The following is a 13,340-nucleotide window of genomic DNA, read 5'->3' on the forward strand; positions in this document are numbered from 1 at the left end:
ACTCACAGTTAACATTCAGAAGTTGCAAAGCCAAAACAATGAGGACAGCCTTGATCTGTTGATCCTGCATGGAGGTACACAGAATTGATGGCCCGAATAGGTGGAAAATTTCTTGTGATGGAATTCTCATGATTGTAATTAGGTGTTCACTGGCATTTAATAGCGTTATCAAGCAGATTTAGTTATAGTGTTGTATAACATGTTTACTACATTCCTTTAACCTCCTGTAATATATGTACACGTTTCAAAATGATTATTTAACAGGAGCCTGTGTCTGTGTGTTATCCGATTAATGGCTTTTGTGTTTTGAACACTATGCTATAGGGAATTTGTTTTATAAGGAAAGTCTAAACTAAATAAAAAAATAAAAGCTTATACACTTAAAATTCGTTATGCTGTGTAGCATCACCTGGTTTTAAATTTTCAATTAAACTCTGAGAACATAAAAACTTTTTATTCAAGGTAATCAAACTCATTTACACATGAAAACAACAAGGATCACAGAGCTTATAACCCAATTCTCATGAAGAATCACCAGTCTCTTGAAGCACTGATAACTGTTTTTGCACATTTCATTCCCTACTTGATCCACTGCTTTCCTTCCACACATTTTGTCACAAAATGACCTCATTTTTTTTCTGATTCCACATTGGGCACACTCTCTCTGTCATCTGTATTTTTTCCAAAGTCCCTGTTCGGTAGTTCCTCAATGCATGCCCTCTGTTTTTTGCCGGGTTTCGTATTCAGATCTGTATCATCAGCATCCTCAGAAGCACTGCTTAGATCATCAGTACTGTCACTTTCTGTGTCGCTTTCTGTGTCACTGTCCATCCCAGGCATCAAAGCCAAGCTCTGAAGCAAGAAATGCACAAAAAAGGGATGAAAACATATATACAAAACATATGAAAATAACCCTCAAGCAGCCAGACACTATATTAATTTATCCGGCATCTGCTGTCAGATCTGATCAGTCACGTCAAAGTTTTTTGTCTATACATGTACCAGCTGCCACTGACCATAAAAAGTCAACTAACAAATGCACTTTTCATCAAGGAATTTCCTGATTTCCTTGAGCACGCCAACAGTTTGAAAGGACTGCTTCTTATTGTTGGTGACTTTTACCATCATTTTGACAAATCAAAATGATTCTACATATCAATCTAGCTCGAGACAAAATATATATCAATTAATGCATTTTAATTAGAAGCTGTACTGTTGAGTATTGCAAAGGGTACAATTAATGCTAACCATTTCTATGAGAGGCCCTTCATGTCCGTCCACATTTTCAATGTCTGCTTCTTCCGGAGAAATGTTCTGCAACTGCTCATTAGCCAAGGCAAGCTTGGGCAGAAAGTCTCGAACTTGACTGAGCACTGAAACAGTAAGGCCTCAATTTCTTAATCAAAGATAATGTAACATCACAAAGCAAGGCACATGATCAGGCTTGGATAAATGCCACTGGTAATTTACCTCAACTTGAAGAACTAGCAGGCTAAGTTAACCTGGCTTTAAAATTTTCGATTCCTACGCCACTAAGTAGCTGGTTACCTAACTGACTAGAATGGACCTTTTCAAAGAATTATTTATACATGGGGCCATCACTCAAAGTGATTCTTATTTAGACGTTGGCTGATCGTGTTGCGTGCAATATTTGAACCACTTCTCTGTTTACTATCCAAAGCAAAAAAATGTCCTCTAAATATTGATAGAAAACTACATTCAACCTCTCAGTTTCAAATGCCCAACCTTGTTTCTTGTGAATTTTTTAAAACAGCAAACGAAAATGCTGTGACTTCAAAATTCGCAGCAGACAATGGGTACCTATAGCATCAATGAAGTGCGATGCTTCATTGGCATCAATATTGCCCTTCACTTTCAGAAATCTTTATTTTACAATATTTAAAAGTGCAGATTCTTAATAATTCTACTACTGAATAATTAGATTACTATTGGTTTAGTTAGCGTGATAACCCCCCTTTTTTTTTTTATTGTCATCCTTCATCTGCAGTACGATTAGTGTTACCTGAGCTTGGTTGTGATCTGTATGTCAACAGGCAGGGATTTTGTGCATTTTTGCCGGTGACCCGCAGCTTTTCTTCAAGACAACCTGTAAATATGCAACATCTGACAGCATTAATGCCGTGGATCGTGTTTTAATGCTTACAGAAACAGTGGACAGACATGATACAAATAGCTGGTGTAGTGACTATACCTGCTTGACTCTAATGAAAGCAGCTCCAAAAAATATACGCCAAATTTAACAGCTAAACGCACTCATTAACAAAATTTGATCCTACTAAGAATTTGAAAAATTCTTAATATTTTGCGGATAAGGGTTATGAAGTTTACATCGTATCTCGATCTTTAAATCATGCAATGTGGTAGTAATAGTTAACACTAATGGATTCACACACGCTAGTTATAATAATACAAACAAAAGATTATTACCGTCAAATTTTTCGCTATAAAGCAATTGTTTTGATGATTTTTTATTCTGGCCAAATTTTCTGAGGTTATCTTGTGTATTCGAATGGTCTTCAGTCGGCATGTTTTCCGCACATGTCAGTGTGTTTACAGTGTACGCAGCCATTATGATAGCCTCTTATACACACAAAAAAAGGTTTTATTTTGATTATGCACTCTTATAGAGTAGCTTAACAAATTAAAACTATTAAAATGATATGTTTGATGTTTAAACAAAACATTTTATTGCATCAAACACATTTTAGATTTTTTTTTTTGCTTTTTCTTTGAACGAGAGTACAGGTCGTTGATGTGTTGGCAGCTGGAGACTGACATGGTAATCAGCGTTCATTGCCGGATGGGGCATTGTGTTTTTTTTGTAATAACATAACAGATACTTAGGAAAGAAACATAGAGACTAACTATTACAAATTATACTAATTTTTATAATCCACTTGGGTCTTAGTTTATTGCTAGAAGAACATGTAGTGACCATGCGTGTCTTGTTTACAATTCTGTTTTAAATACGTTTGGTCAAGTCTAACTTGTGTCAGCCATACAAGTGACTAACTTGTGTTTTGAATATGACGACGAAGCACGGAGAGAAGATGACATTATTAAGACATGATATATGAGCAGTCAGTGTTATCGTCCTTCTCATTTGTGTGCCTTTGGTGTCCTGCCATCATCCTGACCATAACGACAGGTTAATTTAGTGTTGGTACAGATGTGATAGTAAAGTTCTCACAAGCTGTGGGACATATCAACGACAATATTATTAGCACAAGGACGGCAGAATCCAAATCTGTTAAAAGGCAGCAAAGTTTTGACAAAGGTGATCCTCAGTAACTTTTGTTCTTTAAGTGACACAAATTAATAGCCAGTTATAACAAAACTGAGGAAAATCTGTTACAGGATTCAGACCAAAACGAAAGAAGAGGTACCCACGCGTGATGAGATCAGGTAGAGAACAGTTGGATTCTGGGCAGCTACGCAGCCGAAAGTCTACTATGGTACCACGTGTCAGCCAGATGTCGCACCACAGCAGTCAGGCAGTGGAATTGAAAGAGATCGGAGACCATCATGTTTCTCCTTGGGAAACAGGGTTAGATCTTGGTTCTTCATTTACAGTGTCACAGAGTATGATCAGCACTTTCAGAGAGACAGGAATTACAGAGAATGGAAATGTGATGAATGGTTTAGATTCAGAACGGACCTCACATGAGAGCGTTGAAGACAGTAATTATGGTGTGGGTGAGGACGATGAAGACGATTTCAAGGATGAAGAAGAGAGACAATTGCTGCCATCCGAACAGCACTCTGAACATCAAGATGTAGTGGTTGAGAATGAACTGAGAGACCAGGAGGTGTTGGTAAGAGAGGCGGAAGAAAAAGAGAGTTCTCTGGGCATCATGCTGCAGATTCTGGTGCCTTATCTGATTGCAGGCTTTGGTATGGTTGGTGCTGGCATGGTTCTAGATGTAGTACAGGTGAGAAAGTCATACTTTTTTATAGTACTACTTATCTTAATTATTCTTTTTATCTCCTTTTATGATGATGCGGTGATGAACTTATTCCTTAAAGATCAAGCTTCCTGTAGCTAGCTGGTGTAAATGCAGCAAAAGAGAATAGTATGCGTGTCGTTAAATACAGAAGTCCTGATGGTGCACATAAAAACACTGTTGGTGTTAGTTTAGCCTTGAAAATAAGCAGAAGAGTAGAAACTGACAGAGGAACACAGATAAGCTATATCACAGATTGCTTTTCTTTATCTTTCTCTACCAAAGATGCTAGCGTTTATGGAAACACTACATGCTTGTTCTGAAGTTTTTGTTTTTACATAATAGTGATACTAATCATTATAAATGGGTGGCAATGCAGTTAGCATTTAAGAGTGGCATTCAGAATTTGCTTCTTTCCTCAGCAAAGAGAGGACATATTTTAGAGCTTCAGACGTTTGTAGGTCTCTTTCTAAGTTGCCCATAGTAGTAGTAGTAGTAGGAGAAGTAGTAGTAGTAGGAGTAGTTGTAGTAGGAGTAGTTGTAGTAGTAGTAGCTCTTGTTGTTGTTGTAGTAGTAGTATTGGAGATCAGATCTTTATTTAAAAGGGGAAAGAAGCCACATTATTAGAAAATTATCATTATATTGTGAATTGTACTGCTGCTGCTGTTGGCAGATTTGTACTTGGCTGGTTAGTTTGATGTTAATATCCACAATAATTTTGTTCTCAGCTCTTAGTCTTTAATTATTAAAGGTGAAAAAAAGAAAATATAATGTGCAAGATGCAGAGAGAAATGGATGTTATGTAAAGAGTGCCAGTGAGTTAACACTGAGAACAGCAGGAAGCCTTGCTTAACTGAGCAAAAGGAACGAGGATATAATGATTCGGAACATAAAGATGTTAGTCTCCCATATAGATGTGTCACATTAATTATGACCAGATGAAGCAGATCCGTGAGAGGAAAGCAGAGATTAGAGATATCCTATTAGTATGATGTTTCATGCGTAAAAGCTGTATTTCCTTTGTCCATAAATGTGACAATCAAAGCTTGGAATTAGCATGTGAGCAACAGCACATGTATTGCCAGTGAAGATTGGAAAATGTTATTTAGTAAATGTATGTGCAGTAATATTATAGTTATTGGTATGGACAAACATTAATCAGTATACACAGCCCAAAGTCCTGAAGGACTTATTAATAGCTTAAGTTCAGCTTGGAGCAAAAATGAATTACAGCAATTTTTTTGGTTGTTTTTTGGGAAGTTGCTTATAATTTCCAGAAAATACAGTATGTTGAACTTGGTTGTTACCTAATTAGTTTTCTAAACAAAAAGTTGTAGAAAATTCCCCCTATAAGCTATAACTGAAGGTATGGCTCCTACAAGGCAAGCTAAGTAGAGTACTCGAAATGGTAGTTTGCAGATAATCCAGATGCTCCTGTTTTATTCTTTTGGTCTACAACTAAACCTTATAGGTGGAGATTGGCTTGTTTTATACTGATGTAGTTACGAGCTGGAAATTACCTTGCAGGAGGCTAAAACTGCAGATATTTAGATTTGTTTTATACTGATGTAGTTACGAGCTGGAAATTACCTAGCTGGCTACTAAAACTGCAGATATTTAGATTTGTTTTATACTGATGTAGTTACGAGCTGTAAATTACCTTGCAGGATGCTAAAACTGCAGATATTTAGATTTCTGTACTTGTACACTGAATATCATGGTCTTCATTTTATTTGTCTAATTTGCACTCTTAAGTATTATATTTAGTATTTTTTTTTCAAGACGCATTTTGTTGTGCATGACTACTGACTACCTTGGTGTGTTGCAGCACTCTGAGGTCTTCACCAATATAACTGAGCTTTTTATTCTTGTGCCGGCGCTTCTTGGCTTGAAAGGGAATTTGGAGATGACCTTGGCATCAAGGCTTTCCACCCAGGCTAACTTGGGTAACATGGATACGAGAAAAGAAAAAATAAAAATGGTTTGCGGCAACCTGGTCCTTGTTCAGGTAAATGGTCAAGAAATGTCACTTGTAGTTTTTTTTTTAATGCATTTTGGGAAGTTTATTGGTCTCATTGCTTTGTGCCAGAACTGCCTATTGACTTCTTGTGCATTCTTCCACTTGGCATGTTCATTCAGCAGATTTTCTGTTGTTTCATGCAATATGGTTTTTCTTTTTGGTGTTAGCAAAATTGTGACTTAAATGTTGTTGCAGGCTCAGGCAACTGTTGTTGGATTTCTGGCATCCATGTTTGCCATGGTGATGGGGTGGATTCCTAAAGGCCAGTTCCCCCTAGACCATGCACTCTTGTTGTGTGCCAGCAGCTTGTTTACAGCTGCTGTGGCAAGTTTCATACTGGGTTAGTGTTAGCATGTAGCATTTGTCACTTAACTGCTTCATACTACTTTAGTTTCTGCATTTACAGCGCTTGTTACTTAACTGCTTCACACTACTTTAGTCTCAGGACTTATAATTTACTGAATTACTATCCTGAATTCCTATTGCAATATTGTCCGTCATGTGCACCATTATGTAACTAATCCATCTCTACACTGTTTACAATTTCTGTATGCCTTTGTATCTTTCATATACCTTACCCTTTCATTACATTCTACTCTTGTACCTCATCTTTATGTTGTTGAGTGTGCCTATACATATCTCACTATCCACTGTCTGTTACCTAATGTTTAAATGTTCCTTTCATCATTATTGCTCATCGCAGAGAGTACGACCTATCTGGGTTGTGATACAAATGCACAAATTATTATTATTGATTACACCGCTTACACAAGGGCTTTCATTGTCTTGTGAGACTGGCGAGATGTGAATAATGAATCTGAGGCTGTCACATTTTTGTTTAAAAGAACTTTGTGGAGCTTAAAGCCAGTTCAGTGGGTTTTCTTCATAGTTATTTTAATTTTGTGGTGAAATAATATTGACCCTTGACGCTCTTTTAAACTCAGTTATTGCTTTTGGAATATTTTTAGGAAGAGACATAAGTGTACTGTATTCAGATGTTAAGTATATCACAAGTGAATCATGCACAGTCTTTACGAGCTTCTAACATATTACTGTTACTAATTCTGTGATCTGTAAAAATAATCTGCCTTATTTGTCTGACCTTGCACATCACTTCCCAAACTATTGTATTGTAAGTGCTCTGTACTATAATCAATATGTTTATGGGTCATTCAAAAAGTATGATAAGCAGCAGCTGTTTCACTCTAAGGATTGGCTGGCACACCTGTGTTGATTCTGAATCAGTTTTACAAGTGCTAGCTTTTGTAATGAAAACAATGTGTGCATATGTGAGGCTGTAATCTCTCCCTTGTATGTTTTCATGTGCACAGATGGCTGTGATTGTTTCTAGATGCACATACGATGAGTTAGGAATGGTACTGGTGGATTACCTCAGGGTTAGGGATTAACAACATTTTGTTGTATATTTTTTCAAAAGAAGTGGTTGCGGAAGGCTATATATAAATAGTACAGCAGAACCATGTACATTCAGAGATCCACAGTTAAAACCGAGAGAAGGAAACTAGCTGTCTCAGCTTGAAAAGATATAATAATCGAAATGTGGTTGATGTGCACTCTTTGGAACCTGTGACACCTAAATAAGATTTGACATGCTGGAGGGGAATAATGCATACTTCTTTCACAGTGATGTAGGTTTTTGCGTACATCCCCAATACATACAAAATTTTGCAAACAATTGATTCTTAAAGTGTTTAAAGAGCAGCACAGTGGAATAGACTTTAAAAGTCCACAGCTTTATAAACAGAAGAGAGTGGTATGCACATGTATTTATTTCTGTATGCATTTGCCTCTATACATACATATCAGGTATAAAGGCATCCATGTACCTGTGTCTGTGTAATATTGTAACTTTCTGTGAAAAACACCTGATGCTAACTAGGACCAATCTATACATCAGGACTATACAGTTTGTGCATGCGCTCACACACACCTACACACAGACAAATGCATTTGGGCATGACCATCGGTTGTACACAAATGACTAAGATTGACATAGGAACTAATTGATGATGCGCTGTGTTTCAGGGTCCCTCATGGTTTGTGTTGTCATGTTGTCACGCAAGGTGAACATTAACCCAGACAATGTGGCCACACCTATTGCAGCCAGTCTGGGTGACCTTACGACCCTTGCTCTCCTTGCAGGCGTTGGCAAGCTACTGTACTCCTTTGTTGGTCTGTAAAAAAAATATGGCATGAGCGATCTGTTTTCTAATACTATCAATATGATGCTATGCCTTGACTTGAAAAAGAGGTAGCTAGGTTCTATCCATTAATTTCATATTAGTTGTACTAGGTGAAAGAATTGGCATCAATAAAAAAAAAAAAAAGAAGAATCTGTGTTAAATTCATAGAATTTGTTTATGATTATAACATATAACAAAACTTTAAACTAAACATGCATGCTCATCATGTTGTGAGCCATGTACATATGAAGTTATACAGATGAGCTCATAGAGAAGAGACTGGCTGAAAATGTCCCAGTGCAAGCAGGTTTGCATTGAGGTTTATTCGAACATCAGACTCTGCTTATCTGTTGCAGGAAAGCAAATATGGTTGTCGTGTGGTATCATAGCGCTGTTTTTTATGCTGCTGCCCATATGGATTGTGCTGGCGATAAAGAACAAGTACACCAATGACGTTATCTACTCTGGCTGGACGCCAGTGCTCAGTGCTATGGTGATCAGTTCTCTAGGAGGGGTTATACTAGACTTTGCTGTTTCCAGCTACCATGGCATTGCAGTCTTTCAGCCTGTCATCAATGGTTGGTTTCTGTCTTTTTATAAACTTTAAATTTTTGCAATTCATGTTTAGCAGCCATGTGAAAATATTTTACCCCATTGTATAGGTTCAAGTATAATGGAAAGAGATATTCATTATTTGTGATGAATATATAAGTTTTTTTTAGGACAATCTTTTTCTTTTGTTTTCTTGACTTGCTTTTTTGTTTGCTGATGAGCTGTAATAATGTAGATTCTGAATTTGAATATATATTGTTTTTAGTATTTACAAATTTCATCTTGTCTTACATTTTCTTCATGAATCAAGTTGAACACTCAACTGTAGGTTCTTCTGTGCAGGTGTTGGAGGTAATTTAGTGGCTGTACAAGCTAGTCGTATCTCCACTTATCTACACAGGCGTGGTCGGCCAGGTAAACTTCCCACAGGTGTCCCTGGAGGCAGCTTCAATCCTTTTGCTTTCTTCTGCGGAAAATGTGAGTTTGTTGGTCTGAAAAGATCCAAATTGATCCACTCTGCTAGGGTGCTGTGAAGCATTTATGAACAAAAAGCATTTGGAAGTCATTTCAGGAGTCTATGTGTGTTAGAAAATGATGACATGTTGAACGAATGTGAGAGTAGGTGGAAATGAGGGCTATCTTTAACCATTTTCACTGACTTTTGAAACTGCAGCATAACTAATTATTCTGATGATGGACATTGTGCAGCCATCAACTCCAAAGCAGCACGAGTGCTGTTGTTGTTAGTCATACCTGGCCATCTTCTCTTCATCTACACTATTTATTACATGAAGGCTGGGCATACATCTATAACCATTCTTTTCAACGTGTTCTACCTCTTTGCTGCCTTACTGCAAGTGAGACTTGTTTTTCATTTCCTTATAAAAGATTAGCCATAAATTTTCTTGGTCATATTTATTTTTAACTTTTGTGCCATTGTTTTCTTATTTTTATTGTTAGCTATGCATCTAACTTCTTTTCTATTTTTGCTGTTAGCAGTTTTTCTTTACATTTAAATTATTAGAATAATATTTAATATTTCGAATAATAGCACAAACAAGCAGTGTTGTGCGCATGTTGGTAACTGTGGCGTATAGAACCATCATGCTATCTCCCATCTGCACAATACACCTGAAGACTTTTCACCTCTATGTGGCAGGTTCTGCTGTTGTTGTACATATGTCAGTGGATGGTTCATTGCATATGGAGCTGTGGGGAGGACCCAGACAATGTGGCAATACCCTACCTCACTGCCATTGGCGACCTCCTGGGAACTGGTTTTCTGGCACTGGCGTTCCACTTACTGTACCTTGTGGGTGACCGAGATGCAGACTTAGGGGAGTAGACATATTAAAAAAGGCTCTTGGATGGATTCATCGTGTGGTTTACAACAATAAAATTGTTTTAACCAAAGAGTGAGTTCGGTGAACTGCAGGGGCTTTGTTTGGACACAGAGGTGTTGTGGAATCAGGTGCCTCTGTGTAGTGAATTTAGTGTATCTGTGAGGTAGAGCAAACATGCGCAAGAGAGGATTATGAGCTTCTGTTCATTCATTGAGAGTTTATTTTTGGTTATATTTTTGTGCACAAAAAATTTGATTCATGTTACATTGACCTGCAAGTGTTTTTGCAGTGGTGAAATTATTTTAATGAAGTTTACACAGTGTTATGGCTTCTGTGACAATACATTCAGGTACACTTGCAAATGATAATGCATGTGCAAAGTGATTAAAGTATAGTGCACTACAATGGTCACAGTCACTAGAGTTGTTAGGAATTAACTTGCATTTGTTGTTAAGTGACTGTATGTTGCAGTCTTTAGGTCAATCTTTATTTTAAAGAAATGTTACTTGTTGCAGTTCTGGCTTGGAAAAAAGAAATACAAAGGGTGCTATCTTTTCTTTGCTCATTAGTGTTTGGACAGGTTATCTAGGATAGGGAGGTTTCCGAATAGTCTTTGCTATCACAGGAAAACATTTGGGCAATGCTCTGAATATTCTACCTGTGCTTAAATGAGTTTTTGACTTAATTTTTTCAGTGTAGATTTGAAAGGATTCAAGAAAAATGAAAAGCAGGAAAGGAGATTGAAAGACAACCATGTGGAATTGTTTCTGAATAAGGATTCTCAGACTTTAAGTATATGACAGGTTCATGAGAGGTTTATATAATTTCCCTAACTTTGCCTGCCGCTCACACATGAGTCTGGTAGTGGTCTGAAAAGGGCATGACTTTAAATGTGGGATATTTTAGATTAGGGTCTTATGGGCAGCAATGTTGGAGCCAGTAGTATATATATAGCTATGTATATAATCAGTGTGTATTTAGTTGGACTGAAGAGAGAGATGTATGTTGTTAAAGTAAAAGTTGTATCAGGAAAGTATATTTTATTGTTGTGGGTCTTTCCGATCTCGATGCCTTCTGCATTTCTTTTGAGAGTGTTGCACAGGGTGTGAATCTGAAGGTCAAAGGTTAACTTTATACTTTCAGAAGATCCAGAATTTACCAAATTTAATTGCAGATGTATCATTAACATTGCAATCAGATGCAATACAGGCAGAACTGCCTCTTGTCAATCCTCTCTTCCATTTTTACAACATTGAAGACAATCATTTTGGGATTCAGTTGCACATCTGATGTAAACATGACATTGTTTTTTGGAAACTGGTTGTTTGCTTTCTGACATTTGTAATGTGCAGATCTACACAAGTATACTTTTGCCAAGATATTTATGGCTAAAAGATGAGGTTCCTGGTGTACACCGTGGGCAAAGGTATGAAAAATCCCATCTGTTGTAGGAAATTGGAATGTAATAACCCTTATTTGACATCGTTGTATTTTTTAAATTATCTGAAGGTATCAACCTTTACCAAAGACTTCCAGTGATTATCCTTTTCTAATGTGAATGGAAAGTATCTTGTAAATGGTTCTCTGGCATGAGACCTGATGTGTGATGATATTCTAGAGATTTCCTTAGGGATTTCAAAAAAACAGTGACATTCAAGATACTAGTGTATTATGTGGGCAAACTAACGAAAACAGAGCAATATATTGTTGGAATACAAACTGTGGCTATATTTTTGTACCTAGAAAATAGCATTGTCTGTCAGAAAAAAATTTTCATACACTGCATTGACATAAACTAAATAGAAAAGATCGTAACCTACACAGAAAAGTAGTATTTATCTGAATATTGAACATGGCCCCATAGAACCATGAATATGTATGTGTGCATATATGCATTTACGATAAAAATCTTTTACACGGTGATTGTTAATGACTGTAGGTGCCACGTGCCTTGCATTCTCTGTGTCGCTATGATCACGTGATCTTAGGACCATTCTTTCGTATGCAAGCTTATCAAGGGTGTGCCCTAAAACACCACTTGTCTAATAATCATTTCTTATAAGGAAATTTGTCAACCACAGAAACTAGTTTATATTGAAAACATTAGTGTCCCAAGAGCAAAAGCTTAAGAAGTAGAAGGCTTTGTCATTGTGCCCATTTTCTTTGCTACATGGTCTTTTTGACATGCTTGAGCAGACCAGAATTCTTCCTGTCATTTTTTTAAATCTCGTTTGGATCTTACCTGCATTTGTATAGCTGCTTTTCATTTCAAGATGGGTGTTACAATTCACTAGTTGGCTCATTGCAGCAGAACAGCTGATGGCTTAATACATATATTATGTTGTTTTTAATTTCATTTTTAAGAGACTTTTTTTTAAAACAGGTGTGGGATTAAAAAAATGGAACATCTCTAAGGATGTTCAAATGTTTGATGCAACTGGTATGCATGACTTTGAATGATTTGCACTCAATGAACCAATGAATGTATAGGCATCCCTAAGTATTCATAAAATGGTCCCACAGCCTAGTGATAAGAGCAGCGGCAGGTAGCATACCCTGTGCTAAGTGGAACCCTACCCAGCTTTTTACTATCACTGATAAATCAAGAACCCATCTTTAGGGAGGAAGGGGATGTTTTCAGGCACTGGCCTAGGCCAGCTTTGAACTACTAACATTGTTTTAAAGTATATATTGCATACAAGTCTGTGGTTTCTAGTAGGAAAATATACAGAGGACCAAATATTGGATAGTAAAGCAGAATTTTTTGCATGTCTTTTATCACAAAGAAACCAAACATTTTTAAAGATTGGGAAAAAGAATGCAATATTCATCATGTGATGTAAACTTTTGTGCAAAATTGTTGGAAATTCAAGATAATGGTTTGTCTGTGGGTGCAATAAAAAGTTATGTAAATAATAAAAAAGTAAAATATGCTACAGTTTGAAGGTTTCTTTGATTTATTTTTAGAACAAGATATGTAAATGTGACTATTGGCTCATGTTTCAACGAGTTTGTATGTGCATATACATGCTTTGAAAAACGCCATGTGCCGAAGCATCTTTACAGCACACAAAAGATGGTAAAGTACTGTTTGCAAAGAAGGAAAAGTTTCGTATTGAAGTAGTAAATATACAAAGACCTATTTTTTTTTGTCCACAGCTTTAAAAACTTTACTATGACTGAACTACGCACCATGTTTCATTACCATTTCCACATCAGTGCATGGCATAAGCTTGTGCCCTATTAAAAATATCCC

General features: G+C 36.8%; 2 protein-coding genes across 3 annotated transcripts; one reads left to right on the forward strand and one right to left on the reverse strand.

Moving 5' to 3' along the window:
• Positions 1 to 435: 435 nt before the first annotated feature.
• Positions 436 to 2,599, reverse strand: LOC112572851 (uncharacterized protein C12orf45 homolog). Its single transcript, XM_025252765.1, has 4 exons — positions 2,449 to 2,599; positions 2,024 to 2,107; positions 1,249 to 1,373; positions 436 to 852 (listed from the first exon to the last, which is right to left on the reverse strand). The coding sequence occupies exons 1-4, from the start codon at positions 2,588 to 2,590 to the stop codon at positions 628 to 630; spliced, it is 576 nt and encodes a 191-aa protein (XP_025108550.1). The 5' UTR covers positions 2,591 to 2,599; the 3' UTR covers positions 436 to 627.
• Positions 2,600 to 2,752: 153 nt separating this feature from the next.
• On the forward strand, positions 2,753 to 13,025 carry LOC112572117 (solute carrier family 41 member 1-like). 2 transcript variants are annotated; one of them, XM_025251661.1, is made up of 9 exons: positions 2,753 to 2,800; positions 3,379 to 3,953; positions 5,794 to 5,973; positions 6,181 to 6,325; positions 8,032 to 8,178; positions 8,546 to 8,767; positions 9,084 to 9,218; positions 9,450 to 9,598; positions 9,901 to 13,025. In XM_025251661.1, exons 2-9 carry the CDS (start codon positions 3,417 to 3,419, stop codon positions 10,084 to 10,086), a joined length of 1,701 nt encoding a protein of 566 aa, XP_025107446.1. In that variant the 5' UTR covers positions 2,753 to 2,800; positions 3,379 to 3,416; the 3' UTR covers positions 10,087 to 13,025. The 2 variants fall into 2 exon arrangements, with proteins under 2 accessions (XP_025107446.1, XP_025107445.1); XM_025251660.1 differs by lacking the exon at positions 2,753 to 2,800 and adding an exon at positions 2,909 to 3,169.
• Positions 13,026 to 13,340: the final 315 nt, after the last annotated feature.

This window comes from Pomacea canaliculata, linkage group LG9, assembly GCF_003073045.1.
Source record: "Pomacea canaliculata isolate SZHN2017 linkage group LG9, ASM307304v1, whole genome shotgun sequence".
Lineage (NCBI taxonomy): Eukaryota > Metazoa > Mollusca > Gastropoda > Architaenioglossa > Ampullariidae > Pomacea > Pomacea canaliculata.